The following is a 20,377-nucleotide window of genomic DNA, read 5'->3' as shown; positions in this document are numbered from 1 at the left end:
TGACCGTAGGGAGATGGTGAGATGGACCCGTGACAGATGTCAAGGTAGGAAGAACACAGCACACAGAGCCTTGCCATCTACCTGGCCATCAGGGGACCCAGGTAACCTTTCCCTCAGCCTGGGAAATGCCCCTCAGGAGGCAGTTCCATGGCAGAACCTCAAGACACCCGGTCCTGCTTTTCCAGCCCTGTCACAGCAAGGGGAAAGCACACACCCTGACACTCCTATAGCCAGGCGCCTCTGCCAGCAAATTTGACAGAGGCTGGCATCAGAAGTGGGGTTCCTGGGACTCCATTTGGCCGAGGGTGCCTCTAGTGTGTAGTGTCCGGGACCATCAAGCATCATCTGAGCCCAGGGACTAGAGAGGGAATTGGAGACATCTTGGTGGGTCCAGATCTACAGGCGATTTTGGGGTGACTGTTGGCTGGGGAATCTGCATGCAACCAAGCGCCCTTTCTGTTGCTTGTAGTTTAAGAACCCTGCCACTCTGGGGGGGTGTACCATTGGTAACGGGTGACAATGTCACAGCAACAAGGTATAAAGCTGACAGCAGACAACATGAATGTCACAGGTAGAGGAGTAACCAGAAAACAGCAAGGTGTTCTGTTAATGGGTGGCAATGAGAGGGTGACAGTGATGGGTCAGCCTGTCATAGGAACTTGGTGACAGTGCAGTATTGATGGGGAGACTGTGTGACAGGCTCTGCCCTTGTGACCGTTCTGAGGTGGCACTGGGATGCTAGGGGCGAGATTCTACCTGTCCCTTCACGGCAGGTGATATGATGGAGTGACCGCATAGGTAACCCCAGTGTGACCACATCGGTGATGGGCAGCAGCATAACAGACCCAGTCAGTGGTGCCCATAGAAGACAAGATGGCAGTCGTGGCGTGTAATGACAAGAAGCACTGCTGTCCCTGGAGCTTCTGTGTGCAGGGACTTCCAAGAGCAGCACACTTCTGTCTCGTCACATGCCATAGAGTCCTTCTCTAGTCACTTCCAGAGAGCAGGCAGGGATAATTCTAGAATAGACGCACTGCCCGACCCAGCATCCTTCCTCTGGGCTTAGCCACCACAGCCTCAGTCCTGCCACGTCCCTGGTGTGAGACTGTCCCTCCCCACCTTCTGCACATACACTGCGCTGCTTCTGGGCTACCCATGTCTGTCCCAATGCCTGGGGGTGGGAGACACTGGACCAGGCTGAATCTTGTCAGAGGAGCCTGGGAAGGGGTGACAGAGGTGTCCCCAGAAGCTGGCCGGTCCACAATAGCCCCTGGGCCTTCCCACACTGGAATACCACAGCTCTGTCACTGCTGTTCCAGCTTGATTCTGGGGTTCCTTCCAAGGCCCCCCCTCCCCATGCCCCAGCACCCCTCCTGAACCTGCTGACAGGGTCCAGGAACCTCCTTTGGCCGGAATGCCCGAATCTTGTCCCTGAGGGTTCCTTCTGCTTTGTGCTCTCCCAGCCCAGCCCAGCACACATGCTGGTTGGAGGGGAAGTGACAAAAGTGACCATATATTCATAAGTATTAAAGCTGAATGAGGGATCCGTAGAGGTTCACCACACTGTCTATATATTCTGTCTACTTTTGTGTATGTTTGACATTTTTTTTTTAGATTTTACTGGGGAAGGGGAACAGGATTTTATTGGGGAACAGTGTGTACTTCCAGGCCTTTTTTCCAAGTCAAGTTGTTGTCCTGTCAATCTTAGTTGTGGAGGGCGCAGCTCAGCTCCAGGTCCAGTTGCCGTTGCTAGTTGCAGGGGGCACAGCCCACCATCCCTTGGGGGAGTCAAACCGGCAACCTTGTGGTTGAGAGGACGCGCTCCAACCAACTGAGCCATCCGGGAGCTCAGCGGCTGCGTTCAGCTCAAGGTGCTGTGTTCAATTTTAGTTGCAGGGGGCGGAGCCCACCATCCCTTGCGGGACTCTAGGAATTGAACCGGCAACCTTGTGGTTGAGAGCCCACTGGCCCATGTGGGAATCGAACCGGCAGCCTTCGGAGTTAGGAGCATGGAGCTCTAACCACCTGAGCCACCAGGCCGGCCTGTTTGAGATTTTTTTATAAGGAAAAGATTGTTATAGACAATGGGGTCTGCTCCCCAGACCCAGATGTGGACCCCACAGTGCAGCCTGTGGAGTGACTCTCTTTCCTCACAGCCCACCATGGCACCCCTCAGAGGTGGGGGCGCCTACTGAAGGCTCTTGGGTGCTCATTGCCTCCTATCATCCCTCTAGCCTCCCTTTCTTTTCACCCCTTCCCTAAAGCTCCAGCCTCACTCAGTTCCCACATGTTCCAAACTTTCTTGTCTCCAGGCCTTTGCCTGTGTTCTTTCTTCCTCTTGTCTTTCCCTTCCCTTTTCTGATTTTCTTTCTTCTCCTGAGCCTCCAAGGCTCCCGTCCCTAGGCAGAGTGCTCCTTTCCTCCCCCCTTCCTGGGGTCCGTCTTTCTGGCCTAGGAATGTCAGCGTTCAGGTGTGTCTCCTGGGACCCACATTGGGCTATTATGAGTGTCTCCCTCATAGCGTTTTGTGTGTGTGTGTGTGCGTGCGTGTGTGTGTGTGTGTGTTTAAATGAGGTAATGTGTACAAAACACTTAGCACCAAATGTGGCACATAAACACCCAATAAATATTAGCTCAAATTATTATTTACTATTTAATTAGTACATTCCATAAGTGCTGTGATGAAGACATGATCAGCAAAATCAGCTTTGGGAATTCAATAAACTAACAATTTGGAGGTGGGGAGGGGATTTTTGAACTGGGCTTTGCCAGATACATAGGAGTTTGCTCAGTGGAATAACAGATTCAGTTCCAACAAACAGCGGATCCCCATGTTTAGGGTCACTGGGGATGTCTGTTTTCAATGGTGGGAAAGTGGTGGGGAAAGCTAGAAATGTTTGCTTGGGATATAGACTCCAGATAGAGTTGGGATTCTGAAGTCTGGCCCCTTTGACAGGTAGACAAACTTAGGCTCAGAAAGTGTAAACCTTTTGGATTCCTAAACTTTTCATTTAGAGAATCGGATGCAAAAATATGGACCTTTTCCCCAGGAAATGTATCTTTGCCCAATGTTTTACCTACATTTTAAGGGGCATTTGGAACTTAAATCCAGTCCCAGGGCCAGGTGAGTTTCCAACGTCACCCGTGGAATTCTCCTGGCCCGAGGGAGGGGGAGGCAGCTTGGGAGGATGTAGGACGTCCTCCTAGGTGCGTCCCAGGACCTCCCGGCTTGGCTCTCTTCCAGGCCACCCCAAATCGGAGCCCTACCTCAGGGCCACCTCCCACTCAACTTTTCTCCGAAAACGCGGTCCCCGCAGCGCTCCGCTCCACGCGTCTCAGCCCCCGCCCAGGATCTGTGCTCCCTCCCATTTCTCCAGCCCCTCGGAGTTTCCCCCGGAGCCCCAGGCCCTCCCCCAGCTCCAGCCCCTCCCCCAGCTCGGATCCGAGCCCCGGGCCCCCGCCCAGGGAGCTTCGAGGTGCAAACGCGCCCTCCCCCAACTCCTCCCGTTCCCAACTCCCCCCCGGTGGCAGCTCTGGGCTGGGAGCACGGCGGGGTCGGCCTTCGGCTTCGTGTTCCCGCCCCGGGTCCCTGGCGCCGTGGAGCCCCGCGCATCCGCTCGCGGTGCCCGCCGCCACGCGCGCCGGCTCGCAGGTAGGGGAAGCGCGGCCCCGCGCCGGGCGAGGGCCCGGAGAGCAGGGGTGGGGAGTGCCCGGGAGGGAGGAGAGGGCCGGGGCTGGGAGGAGGAGGGGATTCCTTTGTTTGTAGCCCGCAGCCCCGGGCCCAGCCCCCTCCCCTCTCTGTGCCGCCCGTGGGGCGCAGGGACCCGTGCAGGCGGGAGGGGCTCGGCCCAGGCACCGCGTGGGGCGCACGTCCGGCCCTGACCCGCAGGTGAGGGCGGAGCCGAGCCTGTTGGCGGCCCCGGGCCTGCGTCTTCGGCCCTGCCCGCTGGAGAACGCGGCCCGCGGGCTCCCCGGACGCGCGCCCCTCCACGCTTCCCAGCCCCTGACTCCCAGGGCCACGCGCGCCATCCCTGCTCATTCATTCGACCAACTGTGGGGCGTGGTGTGCGGAGGCAGGGCTGGGGGCCCGGGTCAGGCCAGGCTGGAGACCCCGGAGGCCGGCCCAGGCGGGGAGGGAGGCCGCGGGGTCCCTGAAGCTGCCTGGAGAAGGCGTCCTCGGAGTACAGATCCGCCTGGACAGCTTGGAAGCAAGAAGGGCCCCTTTCCAGCCTGTCGACTCTCCTCCGCCTCTCCTCCAGAGTTGACAAGGCTCTCTCCTTCCTTCTCCAAGAGACCACCTGGTTGGACTTTTGTGTCAGCCCAAGGCCCAGAGAGGGGCATCCACTGGCTCAAGGGCAAACAGCATATCACCACTCATTCCCCACCCAGGCCCAGTTCCTCTCCTCTCTGATCCAGAAAGTGGGACCCCCCAAGGCCCCACTTGATCTGGCTTCTTTCCCCCAAGTTCCATCCTCCAACCCTTTGCCTGGTCATCTCCACCAGAAGTAACCCTGTCCCCACTTCCCTCCCATCCTTACAGGTCCTGGAGAGAGCCAACCACCTCCTGGGGGATGGGGGCCCCTGATCTGCTTCCCCTCCCTCCCTTCTGCCTGGGCTTCAGCCCCTGCTTAGCTCCTCACTAACTGTGTAATGGCCTTAGTTTGCTCATCTGTGAGGTGGGCACAAAAGCTAACCCTTCCCTATTGGGTGGAGGGGTGTGCTCTACACTGGCAAGTTCCCACCTCTGTTCCGTGCCTCTTCCCAGAAGATCCAGCTGCCTCACATAGACTTACTAACCGTGGCCCTCCCAGCCAGAATTCTGGGAGTCTCTTCAACACCTCCCACCTCCCTTAAACTCCTATTGATTCCACCTCCTCATTATCTTTGGGATCCTTTCTTCTGTTCTCTCATCTGGATGCCTGCCCAGCTTCCTCTCCTGCATGCTTCTCTGGGGCCCTTATAGCCCTTTTACACTCCATCCAACACCCATGTCTGCCCTTGTTCCTCTCACTTAAAGCCCTTCAAGGGCTCTCCATTGTCCTTGACCTACAAGTGGAAGCTCCGTTACACAGCCAGGCACTGTTGCAACACTGGCCCACTGGTCTTCTCTCCCATCCACTCAGTGCCCATGACCTTCTTGCCTCTGTTCTCACTGGGTACTCCCTGCCCAGCACCCTCTTGGCTAACTCTATCTCTGAGCCATCACGCCTCCTCCAAGAAGCCTCCCCTGACTGTTCTCCTGCTTCTGGGTCAGGTTTGGATGCCTCCCTGGGTTCCTGCATTCCCCAGGCAGCCGTCCCACTGCTCCTGGTTCTCCTGGGTGCCCCATGGCCAAGGGGTTGATTCTTCTTCCTGTCTGCAGCCTCCGAGGGACACGTCATGGTTCTGGAGGGTCTGTGCTTGGCAAGGAGAGGGGCTGGTGCCCTCATCATGGCCTGGGGAACCCCGGCTCTGCTCCTGCTGGCCTGGATGGTCCTGTCATGCGTGGCAGGTGTCCAGGGCCGCTGGGATGGGGCCGTGGAGATTGCAGGTCCCGGACGTGTGCGCAGGCGTGGCAGCCCAGGCATTTTGCAGGGGTGCGTGGTACCCAGGATGCTGAGAGGCCGCTGGGGTGTGGACTGGGTTGGGCTGTCCTGGGTGGGAAGGGACGAGGCCTAGGGGTTATCCAGCTGAGCAGGGTCTCACCAGCCATGCCATGCTCTCCCCAAGGCCTAATGTGTGTGGCTCCCGCTTCCACACCTACTGCTGCCCGGGTTGGAGGACGCTGCCTGGCAGGAACCAGTGTGTCATGCGTGAGTACCGCTGCCATGTGGAGGTGGGGAGTACATAGGCAGGGGACGCTGGTGTAACTCTCCTACCTGCCCGCAAGTCCACCTTTGTGTACCGCAAGGCCAGAGGTATCTGACTGAACTGCAGAAATGGTCCTTGCCAATGTTCTCAGGCTCCCAGGCCACCCTGCCAAGTTCATTTGCTTTGCCTTAACACCTCCCAATGACTGTCTGCCTGTCTGTATGTCTGCCTTTCTCTGTCTCTTCCTCTCTTCGTCTCTCTAGCTCTGTCTTTCTCTCTCTGTCTTTAACTCCCTATTTCTGTCTCTCCCTTTCTCTCAGTCTTTCTCTTTTTCTCTCAGTCTCTACCCCCATCTTTCTCTCTCTCTCTCTCTCTCTCTCTCTCTCTCTCTCTCTCTCTCTCTCTCTCTCTCTCTCTCTCTCTCTCTTCTGTCTGTCTGTCTCTCCATCCCGGTCTCTAGAATCTGAACCCACTCCCTGGGAAAGCCCCCGACCCGAGCCAGAGTCTCAGTACCTCCACCTCTATCCTTGCCGCTCTGTGGTTCTGGCCCCAAGAGCTGAAACCTGGAGCCTCTGCCCAGCACTGAAGGGGTGGGGATGGCACAGGGTTTGGGGCCTGGTCCTGACTGTCGCCCTCTCTGCCCTGCCAGCCGTCTGTAGGCACGCCTGTGGTGAGGGCTTCTGCTCCCGACCCAATCTGTGCACTTGTGCTGATGGGAAGCTGGCTCCCAGCTGCGGGGTGAGCCAAGGTGAGCCTCCCACCTAGGGGTGGGAGGAGAAGGTTAGAGGCTTCTGGGAGCCCAGGCTGGTTTTGCTGCAGGACCAGAGCTGGCTGAGCACACTGAATTCTGCCGCCTTGCACGTGCACTGCAGTGCCTGTCACCAACTTACTGTGTGTCCCTTCTCCTGTCCTTAGGGTCAGGGTGCAGTGTGAGCTGCATGAATGGGGGCAGCTGCCGAGGGGAGTCCTGCCTGTGCCAGAGAGGCTACACGGGCACTGTGTGTGGGCAGCGTGAGTACCTTCCACACACACCTAGACCTGGGATTCCAGAGGGTGGGTCTCTGCTGCCACCTGCCCACTGCCACTGCTTGTGGAGCACTTTTCTGGGACCAGGGATTGGAGGGGACGCACTTGTTGTCATAGTCTTATCATTGGGTCTGGGTCACATCGTGGAGATTCCTGGGTAAAGGCTTGCTTGGGACCCAGCTCCTTCTGCTCCTGGGGGACCTCAGGCCACCCTTCCCTCTCCCTCCACAGCCATCTGTGACCGTGGCTGCCACAATGGGGGCCGCTGCATTGGGCCGAACCACTGCGCCTGTGTATATGGCTTCATGGGGCCTCAGTGTGAGAAAGGTACCAAGCTGGTCATGGGTAAGGGGCTTGGGAGGCGGGAGGAGACTTCAGAGACATGGCTAGGCCCTGGGAGGGTCCAGTTGGCCTCCCTCCTTCCTCCTTTGCTGCTGTGAAAGGCAGAGAAACCCTCTGCTCCATGGAAGGGAATCAGGGAGGGCTTCCTGGAGGAAGGGACAAGTCGGAGTTCATGAGATGGACAAGCCAATGATCCCCCGGGCTGAGGTGGGTGGCATCACCTGTTACCAAAACAAAGGCAGTGGAAGCAGAGATGTTTTGTTAAAAGTTGGGCATGGGGGGTCGGGAGGGGTGGAGGCAAGGACAAATCTCACGACTGACCTGAAAACTGGGCGTAGGTTGGTGCAGGTGAGTGGATGGTTGAGATTCTGGGAGAAGAGAAGGGAAGGTGACTTAAGGGCACACAGAAAAAATGGAGCCCACAGGAGGCTGAGAAGGAGTAAGTGAAGAGGAGTGGGTAGCTTTGGGGGTACCTGGGCTGGTGAGTTTTTCAGCTGCAGGAGCCATCAGAGTGCCAGAAGTGGCCAGGGGTCCCAGGACAGCCGAGATGGGCAGGGCCCTGGGATTGAACAATGTGTTTGGGGTTCTGGTTGGGGAGGAGGTACATTCGTGGCCGCAGCGGGGTTGGAGAGGGGGTATTGATGAATCAGAAGCTGGAGGGTTACCTGGGTTTGAGGGTGGGCTTTTGGGAACTGGATTTGACCAGAAAATTGGATTGGGATTTGGGCTGACAGAGAAGGAGCGGTTGGAGTGTCTGAGGGGGAGCGAGTGGCAATGGGGAGGGTGAGAGAGGAGAGGTCTGGGGTGGAGGTTGGACAGTGAAGTCCCCAGAGAGAGGTAGGGCTGGGTGCCTAGACAGGAGCGAGTGGGATTTCGGGGTTCTGGGTGAATCAGATGAGATTCTGGGAACTGTGCTTTGACTTAGGGAGTCAGGACTGTCAGGGGTCTCTGTGAAGCCCCTCCTTCATACGGGGCCTTGGGGGGCTGGCTTTGGCTTCTTCTTCAGGGAGGGGCTTCCCTTGGTCCAGTGCCAGCTCCTTGATTGGAACCATCTGGAGGATGGAGCCAGGAAGTCCCATCTGGGCTTACTCATGGCGGTAGGGGGAGTGACGCGACCACCTTCGCCCGGATGTAGGGGTCAGAGATGTGGTGTTATGGGTCCAGAGCATTTGGGCAGACTCTGGGTCCATCCCAAAGTCTGAGAGATTTAGCAGGGCTAGACTTGTGCTCAGGGATAAGACAGGCACTCCAGCTGTGTATCCATGGGTCCCTGCCCAGGTTTGAAGGAAGGGTGGGCCTGGGGGCGTGTTGGGGTCTCCAGACATGCCCTGGCTTTGTGGGCTTGGAGGTCCTAGCCTTTCTTGGAGGTTGGTTGGCGGATGTTTGGGTGAGAAAGGGTTTTGAAGACTGAGTAGGAGTTGGGTAAAGAAGGGGAACATAGTGAGTAAAGGCTTGTAGTTAGGCAAAAAGGCTGGTGTATTAGGAGGCTGGAGGGTGGCCGCTGCAGTGGTCTAGGCAAGAGAGGTAGAAGCCCAAGCTGCGGCTGTAGGAATGTAATGCAGAAAGCTCTGGGATGGGGGCAGCCTGAGGCCAGCTGCCAGCTTCCATGTCCCACAGACTACCGGACTGGGCCCTGCTTTGGCCAAGTGGGCCCCGAGGGGTGCCAGCACCAGCTGACAGGCCTCGTCTGCACCAAGGCGCTCTGCTGTGCCACTGTGGGCCGCGCCTGGGGCCTCCCGTGTGAGCTCTGCCCGGCACAGCCACACCCCTGCCGCCGGGGCTTCATTCCCAATATCCGCACCGGGGCCTGCCAAGGTGAGTAAGGGGGTTAGCAAGTGGGGAAGGAGGTCGTGGGAGCCAGGGCAGAGTGGGAGCCCTTGTAGCCTTGGTTCCTCCCTCTGACAGGCCTCTCATCCCTTGCAGATGTGGATGAGTGCCAGGCTGTCCCAGGCCTGTGCCAGGGGGGCAGCTGCATCAACACTGTGGGCTCCTTTGAGTGTCGCTGCCCAATTGGACACAGGCTTAGTGAGAACAGTGCCAAGTGTGAAGGTGGGTGATGGGGATGGGACTTCCACTGTGCTCTGGATGGCTCAGCTCCCCTGCGAGGAGGAGGAGGAGGAGATGGCATAGGGCTGGTGGGGGCCGGGCTCTGATCCGTGTCTATTTACACAGATGTGAATGAGTGTCTCAGTGTGCCAGGCCTCTGCTCTGGGGGTGACTGCACCAACACAGCCGGGAGCTACGTGTGTACCTGTCCCCGTGGTTTTGCCAGCAGCCTGGATGGGACCCGCTGCCTGGGTGAGGCAGGGCCCAAGGGGGCTGGCGGGGCAGAGGGCAGGTGGGAGACAGGCCCCTTGCTCATCTCTCTCTGCAGTCCCCTTGCCCTCAGGGTCTTCTTGTGCTGTCTTTTTTGAACCCCAGATTCCATCACCTCTGGCACTTGGCTCCCTACCCATTAAGCTTTGCGCTCTCTGGACCCCAGTCAGGAAGCCCCTGTGGCCCTCCATCTCTATGCCCTTCTGCCTATCTCCCTCTCTGGTCCTCTGTCTCTATGTCCCTCTTTCAACCCCCAAAGACTTTTTAAGAGCACCCCATCTTCCCCCAGACTCAGATAGGGAACCTGAGAGAAGTTTGCTTGAATCAATTCAACAAATCCAGAACAGATAGTTGCCCACACCCGGCTCTCCAGACCCCCCAGCCAGGGTGGGGTTCTCTGGGCCTTGCCTCCCTCTGGAAGCCCACCCTCCTGTTCTCCCCCACACCCAGCCTGGGGTCTCACTCCACCCTGCTATCTTGATGAGCTGGTCGTTAGACATTAGAAGCTGTTGGTGGCCAATACGGCAAGCCAGGACTGTGGACCTCTGTAGTGGGGGATGGGCAGAGTCTAGGTTTGGGGAGGAGGGGGGCCTTGGCAGTTTCCCAGCACCCACTGGGCCCCTCTGCCTGGGCCTCTACCAGGCAGGGATGGAAGTGTTGTGTTTGGAGTTGTGCCAGTGTGCTGTGGCCAACGCCAGACCCTCAGTTTCTCCTCTGGGGGCCATGGCCGGCATGGAGGATATATCAGGACACGTCACCCAGACTGTGGGGGCCCGTCCCAGCTACCAAAGAGCTGAGCCTAGGTTTGAACCAAGGGCAGGTTGCCTCTGAACTTGGTTTGGGATTCAGTTCTGGCTTCTGACTGCCACCTGAGCTGCTCACAAACTCTGTGACGTTGGGCAAGTCACTTAACCTCTCTATGCCTCAACTTCCTCCTCTGTCAAATGGGGATAATGGCAGTACCTACCGCATGGAGTCTTGGAGAGAATGAAATGCAATTGCTGCAGTGATTTGCCCAGGGTTGATATGTGAGTTCTTAGTAGCCATTCACACAGGAAAGCAGTAGAATTGGGGCTGTGGCAGCTTTGCAGGACCCCATCACAGGGGTCCTTAATAAGCAGTGGCAGCATCATTTTGGTTAAAATTCTTACATTCTGTCTCTGTTTTCCCTACTTGAGAGGCAGCTACTTGGTCAGAGCCCCTGGGGTTCAGGGATCTGGGTTCCTATCCCCCCCTTCCTAGGTAGCAGCAGTGTGACCTTCAATGAGTCTCTTGACCTCTGCTTGTCTGGGCAGGCCCCAGCCCCGCTTGAGGGCCTGGAATGGTGCTGGGAGTGCAGAGCCCCCACTCCCACAGCGCCCCTGGGGGGATCCCCAGGTGTGCAGGGCGTGGCACGGAAGGTGGAAAGATTGCATGTTTTCTCAGCCTGGGGCAGGTCCCGGTGGGAGGGGTTTCTCCACTGTGGGCCACTGGCCAAGATTTGTGCGTTTTAAACCTAAAAGTATGCTCTGAGTCAGAGCCCAAGAAATCCGGTCACCACGTAAAGCCATCAGACTAGAGGGTACAGTGGGAAGTGGAAGAGTGTTGTGGTTCCTCTGCCTCAGTTTCCCTAGGGACTGTAGTCACCAACTGACCAGTCTGCTCCTGGGCCCCTCGTCAACTTCACAGCCTGTCAGGTTTCCCCGGGATGCCCAGGGCTGGCAGCTGGGGACATAGCTATAGATCCCAGTGTCCCTGCGTGAGTGTCCTATCTGACCTCCTACCAGGGCAGACCCCCAAACTAAGGGGTCTTTTTCAGTGTGGTTGAGTACCCACAGTGACGGGGAGCTTACTACCAGTGCTAGCTTTTGGTGTCGGAACAATTTTGCTTGGAATGAGCCCAAAAAGACCTCCCTGGGATAACGTGGAACCTTGGTAGTAAGAGCCTCACTCAGTGAGGGTCAGCCTCTTGCCAGCCACTGAGCACTCCATTTTTCGTCCGGGAAGTACTCTTCTGAGGGGAGGTGGGTACCCGGAGCATCCCCATTCCATGGAGGGGGAAACTGAGGCACAGACAGGCAAGGAGACCAGTTCTGCAGGCAGTGCTGGCGGAGCTGGAGTTTGAACGTGGGTTTGGGAACTAAGCCTCCTACACCCATTGCAGACCACCGGGCCGGCACGTGCTTCTCGGTGCTCATTGTGGGCCGGTGTGCCAGAGACCTCGGCGGCCACTACACTCACAGGCAGTGCTGCTGCGACAAGGGCAGGTGCTGGGCAGCTGGCCCAGTCCCTGAGCTGTGTCCTCCTCCCGGCTCTGGTGAGTGGCCTGGGGCTGGCTCCCGCCCTCCTCTGCCCCCAGAGCTCCGCCTCAAAGCCTGCTTCCTCACAGATGAGTTCCAACGACTGTGTGCCCAGGGGCTCCCGCCGCTGCCCTCCTACCCTGGCCCCTTCCCTGGCCTCCCTGGCTTTGGATCCAGCGGCGGCGTGGGTCCTGTCCTTGGGCCGGCACGGCACAGCTCCCACGGCTCCACTGGGCGTGGGGTTCCCAGCCTGGGCTTGGGCGACACCAACATCGGTGAGGCCTGGGACGGGGGCAGAGGGGTCCAGGACCTGGGGGAGGGGCTCCAGGCCTCAGAGAGAGGGTCAGTAGGGAGGAAAGTGCTCACAGCGGGCTGGGAGTGGGAGAGATTGGGGACCTGGGTCTCAAAGTCAGTGTTTGGGGCTTGGGTGAGGGTTTAGGACTGAGGTGGGAGACTCGCTACATGGTGAGGGGCTGGGCTTGTGGTGGGGTCTGGGCATCTGAATCTAGAGCGGGGCTCTGGGCTAAAGTGAGTGAGCCTGGGCCGTAGAGGGCAGGGTCCCAGCCTCAGAGTGGGTGTTTGAGCAAGGCCCAGACTCGGGGCCGGGGGCCAGCCAACACTCAAATGCCTTTGTCGTCTGTGTGTTAGGCACAGCCACCCTAAACCAGACCATTGATATCTGCCGACACTTCACCAACCTGTGTCTCAATGGCCGCTGCCTGCCCACCCCTTCCAGCTACCGCTGCGAGTGTAATGTGGGCTATAAGCAGGACGTCCGGGGAGAGTGCATCGGTGAGCAGCAGCTGGGTTGGGTGGGGGGCGCACGCCGCCGGGCTGGGGCTCAGGAAGCTCTGCCCACAGACGTGGACGAATGCTCCAGCAGCCCTTGTCACCATGGACACTGCGTCAACACCCCCGGCTCCTATCACTGCCGATGCCATGACGGTTTCCAGGCCACTCTCACCAAGCAGGCCTGTGTGGGTATGGCCATCGTCTGAGAGAGCGGGTGATGGGGGTACTAGCCGGGTGGAGCCTGAACCTGGAGCCTGAATTAGTCTTGGGGGCACCTGCTGACTGTCGGCCTCCCTGCCCCCAGATGTGGATGAGTGCATTGTCAGCAGTGGCCTCTGCCGCCATGGCCGCTGTGTCAACACAGAGGGCACCTTCCAGTGTGTCTGCAACGCAGGCTTTGAGCTCAGCCCCGATGGCAAGAACTGTGTGGGTGAGTTGAAGGCAGGCAGGAGGGTAGGCGCTTCTGGGCCCCATGGGCTGGCTTTTAGGGCCACGTTGCATATTTATTCCTGCTGTATCACCTACCTTCCTCCCTACGGTGGATCATCTGCTCACCTCTCTTAACCCAGCCAGCCCACCTGAGAGCCTTTCTATGCTCTGTCCACCCTGACTCACTCCTGTATTCCTTCTTGTCTAAACTTATTCCATGAAACCCAGGAAGGATTGTCTGACCCTGGGTCTGAAGCACATCCTCTGTCTCCTGCCCCATGATGGCCTGAGTCTTGCCGAGAGACGTGGGTGCAGGACTGCGGAGAGCGCCCCACCCTCAGCCTCCCTGTGGATATGAGGGTGCCATTCAAGCTCTGGACAGCACAGCTTGTGGGCAGCACTGGGGACCCCCTTTTTTCTCGAGGAGACCTGTTGTAGTTTTCCCTCATCAGGAAGGATTTTCTCCTTTCTGCATTCATTCATTGATTCATTCATTCAAAAAAACTTTTTTAGCATCTTTATTGTTAATATCCACATGCCATAAAAGTAGCCACTTGAAGTGTACAATTCAATGGTTTTTAGTCCAGTGACAGAGTTGTGCGAGCATCACCACCATCTACGTTTCCATCTCTACTACCTCATCTCCATCAGCAGTCATGCCAGAATCCTCTCTGGCTGCCCCAACCCTCAGCACTAGGCTAATCAACTTTCTGTCCCTCTGGATGTGCCTGTTCTGGGCATTTTGTATAAATGGAATCGCACCGTGTGGCCTTTTGTGTCTGGCGAGTGTCGCCATGTGTTCAAGGTTTATCCACGTTGTAGCGAGTGTCGGCACTTCCTCCTTTTCATGATCAAACAATATTCCATGGTATGAATAGACCACATTTTGTTTACCCCACCGTCAGCTGGTGCACATTTGGGTGGCTTCCACTTTTTGCAATTATGGACAATGCTGCTATGAACATTCATGTACACATTTTTGTGTGGACCCTACATTCTTTTAGTCATTTCTTTTTTCTTTCTTGGTGCAGTCTTTTATTGCCCAAAACTGATATTTGGTTACCAACTCATTTCAGCAGCTACTGTCTTCCTTTAAATTAGACTATTTTCTTACTTGCTGACTGTTTTTTCCCTTTCTTTTTTACTTTCTTTTTCCATTTTTAAAAATTAAGGTGAAATTCACGCAACATAAATTTAATCATTTAAGAGTGGACAATTCAGTGTCATTTGGTACATTCCCAATGTACAACCACCACCTTGTTTATTCAAAGTTTTTTTTTTTGCAGTAAAATCTAAACAGCATAAAACTTAACCTTTTTTTTTTATTGGGGAAGGGGAACAGGACTTCATTGGGGAACAATGTGTACTTCAAGGCCTTTTTTTTTTTCCAAGTCAAGTTGTTGTCCTTTCAGTCTTAGTTGCAGGGGGCGCAGCCCACCATCTCTTGTGCGACTTGCGGAATTGATCCGGCAACCTTGTGGTTGAGAGCCCACTGGCCCATGTGGGAATTGAACTGGTAGCCTTCAGAGTTAGGAGCATGGAGTTCCAACTGCCTGAGCCACCGGGCCGGCCCAAAACTTAACCATTTTTAAGCGAACAATTTGGTGGCGTTTAGTACATTCCCAATATTGTATAACTACCATCTCATTCATACAATCTTTTTGGCATTTTTTTATTGTGGTGAACTATACATAGCGTAAAATTGATCATTTTAACACTCTAAGGGAAAAATTCTGTTGCATTTAGTACAGTGTTGTGCACCTACCGCCTCCTGCATTCAGCTTTGAACAAATATTTATGGAGCACCCGCTGTGTGCCCAGAACGTAGATACAGATACAATCTAATAGCCCCAGTCACGCCGCAGGGGCTCACGTTCCAGCAGACTAACTGATACCCAAACAGACCTAGTCAGACAGCCACATCTTGTCTGGTTGGGCTCCCACACCCCTGAGAGGGCACCTGGGGGCTCAGCCCTCCATCTGTCCTGGAGAAGTGAGCTGGAGGGGCTGGTCGACAGGCAGGGCTGGCTCTGTGAGGGGTGGGTGCCTGGCCTGGCCTGCTGGGACCCAGCTTCTCCTGGTGTCCCCAGATCACAACGAGTGTGCTGCCACCACCATGTGTGCCAACGGCGTGTGCCTTAATGAGGATGGAAGTTTCACGTGTCTCTGCAAATCCGGCTTCCTCCTGGCGCCTGATGGCCGCCACTGTGTGGGTGAGTCTGGAGGCTGGACCAGAGGTGAGAGATTGGGAAGTGGGAAAGGCTGGCGGTGGGGGGCTGGGGCCCATCGCAGTGTCCCCACGGCCCCTGCAGATATCGATGAGTGCCAGACCCCTGGCATCTGCATGAATGGCCACTGCACCAACACCGAGGGCTCCTTCCACTGTCGCTGCCTAGGGGGGCTGGCAGTGGGCGCCAATGGCCGCGTGTGCGTAGACACACACATGCGCAGCACGTGCTATGGGGCCCTTGACAAGAGCTCTTGTGCCCGACCCTTCCCGGGCGCCGTGACCAAATCTGAGTGCTGCTGCGCCAGCCCTGACCATGGATTTGGGGAGCCCTGCCAGCTGTGTCCTGCCAAGAACTCTGGTGAGCTGCCTGGCCTTCACCCGCTTCCCATGGCCCTGCACTTCTTCCAGTCCTTGCTTTAGTTCATCACCCTGCGGATAGGAGAGGGCGGAAGTCTTGGCTCCCATGGGGTGGGGGCTCTTCCCGAGCAAACAATGCAGGAAATTGCTCTCTCCATTGTGAGGGTATCTTAGTCCCAGACTCTTGCCCAACACCAACGGTCCATGTCCTGGGGCGTGGTCTACATTCAGCAATGACCAGTGACCCCTCTCGCCTTGTCCCTGCCACTCCAGCCGAGTTCCAGGCCCTGTGCAGCAGCGGTCTTGGCATGACCACAGATGGTAGAGGTGAGTGGGGATGGGTGCTGGGAGAGGGCAGGGACAGGGTGTGGCTGGGAACTGTCTTACTTCATTGGGTTAAGAGAATATCTACCGTAGACTGGGGGTTTCAACCCTAGAAATGTATCATCTCATAGTTGCAGAGGCTAGAGGTCCAAGAGCAAAGTGTCAGCAGGGCTGGTCTTTCCGAGGCTGGGAGGGAGAATCTGTTCTTTGCTTCTCTCCCAGCTTTTGGGGGTTTGCTCGCAGTCTTTAGTGTTCTTTGGTTTGTAGAAGCATCACCACGATCTCTTCACATGGGGCTTTTCTGTGTGCCTGTCTATGTCTAATTTCCCCCTTTTACAAGGATACAATCATATTAGAATGGTTTGGGGGTCTACCATAATGACCTCATTTTAATTGGATTAGCTCTGTAAAGCCCCTATCTCCAAATAACATCATATGCTAAAGTCCTGGGGGTTAGGACTCCAACTATGAATTTGTGGGGACCCAACACAGCCCATAACAGAGTTGGTGGGTGTGTGAAGCCGCACTTCTGTTCACATCGTTCCCTTCCCCTCACAGGATCCCTGGCTGACCTGCAGCCAGCTGCTCTCAGCCCAAAATGCTTTATTTGTACAGTTGAAACTTGAAAGGAAATTCCCTGTATGTGTCTTTTCATTTGCTGATCAGAGAGAGACAGAGAGAGAGAGAGAGAGAGACAGAGAGAGAGAGACACACAGAGAGAGAGAGAGAGACAGAGACAGAGACAGAGAGAGACAGACAGACAGAGAGAGAGAGAGAGAGAGAGAGAGATTGAGAAATAGGTTTTCTGTCTGCGAGGTGGTCAAGTTTTCCATCCACTGCAGGGTCCTTGGGGCAGGACGAATGTCTAACCCCGCTTGTCCCCCTCCCCACTCCAGTTAAAGGCACAGATTATTGTGCCAGATGCCTGGGTTTGAATCCTGGCTGTACTATTTACTGATTGAATAACCTTGGGCAAGTGATTTACCTTCTCTCTGCCTCAGTTTCCTTGTCTGTAAAGTGGGGATAATAATAGAAACCACTTTAGCGGGGTTGTGAAGATCAAATGAGTTAATATGCTTGGTACAACCTAATAAACACCCTATAACGCTTGTGATTATGGGGCTTTGATTTTTACTGTGATGTTGTGGCTGTGTGGTCTATTCCATGCGGACATTTGAGAATTTCTGGAGAAATATTGCGGAGGGTGCTCCTGGCGTCTTGTGGGTGGAGGCCAGGGCTACTGTAACGCAGGACTCCCCGCAGCACAGAATGCTCTTCCCCCAATGTCCACAGTGCTGAGAGACCCTGGTTTCCAGGGAAATGAGGCAGGGTCTGGGCGGGAGCTTGGGCCCCGGGGGACCTGGCTCCTGGAGACCTTGATGAGCTGGGGCAGCTGCTGACGCCCTCCTCCCGCTGCAGACATTAACGAGTGCGCCCTTGACCCCAATGTCTGTGCCAATGGCGTGTGTGAGAACCTGCGGAGCAGCTACCGATGTATCTGCAACCTGGGCTATGAGGCAGACGCCGCTGGCAGGGAGTGCACGGGTGAGCTTGCCAGCGGGCGGGAGCGTGGCAGGGTGGGCCACCCAGCTGCACAGCCTCACCCGGCTTCCTCTGCCTGCCCTGCAGACGTGGATGAGTGTGCCCTCAACAGCCTCCTGTGCGACAACGGGTGGTGCCAGAACAGCCCTGGCAGCTACAGCTGCTCCTGCCCCCAAGGTTTCAGCTTCCGACAGGATACAGAGACCTGCAAAGGTACAGGGTCCCAGGCACACTGCGTGGGGTGTGTACACGCATAGGCACACTCACGTGCTTTGTATGGTGTGTCCACACTGGCGCACACTCAGACGTATGCTGCATACTCTGTACACACGCATGCACACAGACATTTACACTGCATGCTGTGTGTACACACACATGCTCCAAGCTGTGTACACCCATATTCATACACACTCAAACACACACCCACATCCACTTACTCTCACTTTACACATTTGTTTTCACAGCCACACGGTACACCCTCAGAGACATGTACTTATGCATATATGCAGATACTCATATCACACACGTGCACATGATCAGAGACTTATTTACACACACCGGTACTCAAAACACCTATATTCACACTCACAGACACTCCCGCACAGTCACACACACCCATGTACACACAAAGACACGTGTGTGCCTACATTCACTCACACTTTCATGCATTTAGACTCACGGTTACACACACATGCATTCACACACACACTCGCCCACACTCACACGTCCTTGCTCACACATGTTCACACTCACACACGTTCAAGCACGCATACCCATTGTTGCCCACACGTACTTTGCGGTGATGACCGTCCCGCAGGCCCCCAGTACTCACAGGCACATGCACTCACACACGCACACACCTCCCGTCTGACCCACTTCTCCCCGGGCTCTGTGTCTCCTTTTCTCCTCCCCTTACATAGAACTTCCCACAGCGCCCACCACACGCATTCCCACCTCTCCTCACTGTTGTTTTCTCTGTGCTGTGACCCCCCCCCAGGGACCCTGTTCCCCACTGCATCTGTCTCCGTACTTTTCCCACATGCGTGCTCCCAGGACCCTGCATGCCAGCATGCTTGCACAGGTGCACGACCCGATTCAGTGCAAACACATGCATGCGCGCCTGTACCCGTGCACTCTGCCAATATGCACATGCCTTGTCTGTTCACGCACACGCGTGGACCTGGGTACACCCCATGCTGCTGGACTCTGGCAGCCCCTGGGCTCTGCCTCCCTCAGCTCAGGACCCGGTGGGGGGCTGTCCTCACAGACATCAACGAGTGCCTGTCCAACCCGTGTGTGAATGGTGCGTGCCGGAACCTGGCCGGCTCCTACGCCTGTGAATGCGGCCCTGGCAGCCGGCTGGGGCCCTCAGGCACCGTGTGCCTAGGTGAGAGGCCTGAGTCCCATGGAGTTCCAGGGACCCCCACCACCCATCCCTGTGTTCTGTCAGGGTGAGGGAGGGAGGCTGCGCCTCTGCGGGTCCGTGTGCAGGTGTGGGTCCAGCCGATGAGACGGGTGACCCCTGTCCTGCAGAGAGCACCAAGGGCACCTGCTGGCTGAAGGTCCAGGACGGCCGCTGTGAGGCAAACCTACATGGAGCCACCCTGCGGTCCGAGTGCTGCGCCACCCTGGGGGCTGCCTGGGGGAGCCCCTGCGAACGCTGCGAGACGGGTAACGCCAGGGAGCCTCCCAGGTGGCTGGGGGCACCCCAGGTGTGGCGTCTTAAGCCTGCACATTGAGAGAATTGGGGTGAATCAGGTGAGCGGGGTCTGGATGGAGAGCGTGACCCTGGCCCCACTCCGGTTCTCCCACCACAGACCCTGCCTGTGCCCGAGGTTTTGCCCGCAGGAAGGGGCTCATCTGTGAAGGTAACCAGCTCCCCGGCCCTCTGCAATCACCCCTTCAGTCATACACAGGCAGGCGCATGTCATGTGGGTCAAAGTCTTTGAGATCAAGGCAGAGTCCCGCCACTTGGTACCCACATCTTCCCAGTAATTCCCGAGTCCTGAGGCTGGCACTGTCCCCTCTTACCTCCCCAATGACAACTTGAGTGTCCTGAGCTCTGGGGGTGCAGCTCCTGGGAGCCTCCAGCCCTTGCCTCTCCTCCTTGCTCCCATTGCTCAGATGTGAATGAGTGTGAAGTCTTCCCCGGGCTCTGTCCCAATGGGCGCTGCCACAACACTGCCGGCTCCTTCCACTGCGAGTGTCCTGAGGGCCTGATGCTGGACGCCACTGGCCGGCTGTGCGTGGGTGAGTCTGTGTGTGGCCCCTGTGCAGGGTCACCGGCCCTTCCTCTGTGGAGTCTACCTCCAGTGACTGGAGACCCCTCCTAGGAAAGGAGGGATCTGGGGTGTCCTTCGGGACCCCCTACCTGCCCACCTCCTGCTGACATGTCTCAAAAGACATCTATTTTGGGGGGATTCACCTTCTCATTTCACTGTTCCTTTAATGAAGCTCATTGCAAATGAACAAGATAAGAAAGTAACAGAGTAAAGAGTAAAAGGCCATTGCATTACTGCGCTGACTTCAGGGTCAGGTGGAATGGGAAGGTCTGGTCATGTGTAACCGTTAGGCCTGGACCAAGGTACTGGGTACAAGAGAGCTTAAGGAGCCCTGTGTAGGTTGCAGCGATTCTGGATTTTTTAAAAGAAATTCTGTAACATGGCTCATCCTCAAATTGACCCATTTAAACATGTTCCTTTTGTAAATAAAGAGAAAGACTTTGTCCTAGACCAGGAATCAGCAAACTTTTTTGGAAAGGGCAGAAAGTAAACATACTCAGCTTTGTGGGCCATGCGTTCTGTGGCAACTATTCAGCTCTGCAAAAGCAGTCAAAGACAGTATGTGTGCCTCAGTTCTCTTGCCTGTAAAATGGGTATGGTAATATTTTCATCTTGGTGTTATTTTGAGGATTAAATGGATTGATGAGTTTAGAACAGTGTCCATCACAT

At 56.2% G+C, this 20,377-nt stretch overlaps 1 protein-coding gene across 7 annotated transcripts in view; it reads left to right on the top strand.

Moving 5' to 3' along the window:
• The first annotated feature begins 3,561 nt into the window (after positions 1–3,561).
• Positions 3,562–20,377, top strand: part of FBN3 (fibrillin 3) — a 57,876-nt gene continuing 41,060 nt past the window's right edge. For 5 of the 7 annotated variants that reach the window (XR_013995079.1, XM_081075990.1, XM_081075991.1 and 2 more), the window contains exons 1-22: positions 3,562–3,651; positions 5,362–5,575; positions 5,709–5,791; positions 6,439–6,537; positions 6,705–6,800; positions 7,047–7,142; positions 8,775–8,972; positions 9,081–9,206; positions 9,330–9,455; positions 11,617–11,769; positions 11,842–12,027; positions 12,401–12,544; positions 12,614–12,733; positions 12,849–12,974; positions 15,064–15,561; positions 15,834–15,887; positions 17,304–17,429; positions 17,514–17,639; positions 18,694–18,813; positions 18,960–19,097; positions 19,244–19,294; positions 19,551–19,676. Coding sequence is in view for 6 of the 7 variants with exons in the window: in XM_081075990.1 (XP_080932116.1) it covers positions 5,379–5,575; positions 5,709–5,791; positions 6,439–6,537; positions 6,705–6,800; positions 7,047–7,142; positions 8,775–8,972; positions 9,081–9,206; positions 9,330–9,455; positions 11,617–11,769; positions 11,842–12,027; positions 12,401–12,544; positions 12,614–12,733; positions 12,849–12,974; positions 15,064–15,561; positions 15,834–15,887; positions 17,304–17,429; positions 17,514–17,639; positions 18,694–18,813; positions 18,960–19,097; positions 19,244–19,294; positions 19,551–19,676 (2,989 nt within the window). In the remaining variant the exon portion in view is untranslated. The remainder of the gene's footprint in view (positions 3,652–5,361; positions 5,576–5,708; positions 5,792–6,438; positions 6,538–6,704; positions 6,801–7,046; positions 7,143–8,774; positions 8,973–9,080; positions 9,207–9,329; positions 9,456–11,616; positions 11,770–11,841; positions 12,028–12,400; positions 12,545–12,613; positions 12,734–12,848; positions 12,975–15,063; positions 15,562–15,833; positions 15,888–17,303; positions 17,430–17,513; positions 17,640–18,693; positions 18,814–18,959; positions 19,098–19,243; positions 19,295–19,550; positions 19,677–20,377) is intronic. The other 2 variants (XM_081075992.1, XM_081075993.1) reach the window with 2 other exon arrangements.

This window comes from Rhinolophus hipposideros, assembly GCF_964194185.1.
Source record: "Rhinolophus hipposideros genome assembly, chromosome: 16".
Taxonomy (NCBI): Eukaryota; Metazoa; Chordata; class Mammalia; order Chiroptera; family Rhinolophidae; genus Rhinolophus; species Rhinolophus hipposideros.
The sequence above is the reverse complement of the archived record's forward strand: the minus strand, read 5'-3'. Positions and strand labels throughout refer to the sequence as shown.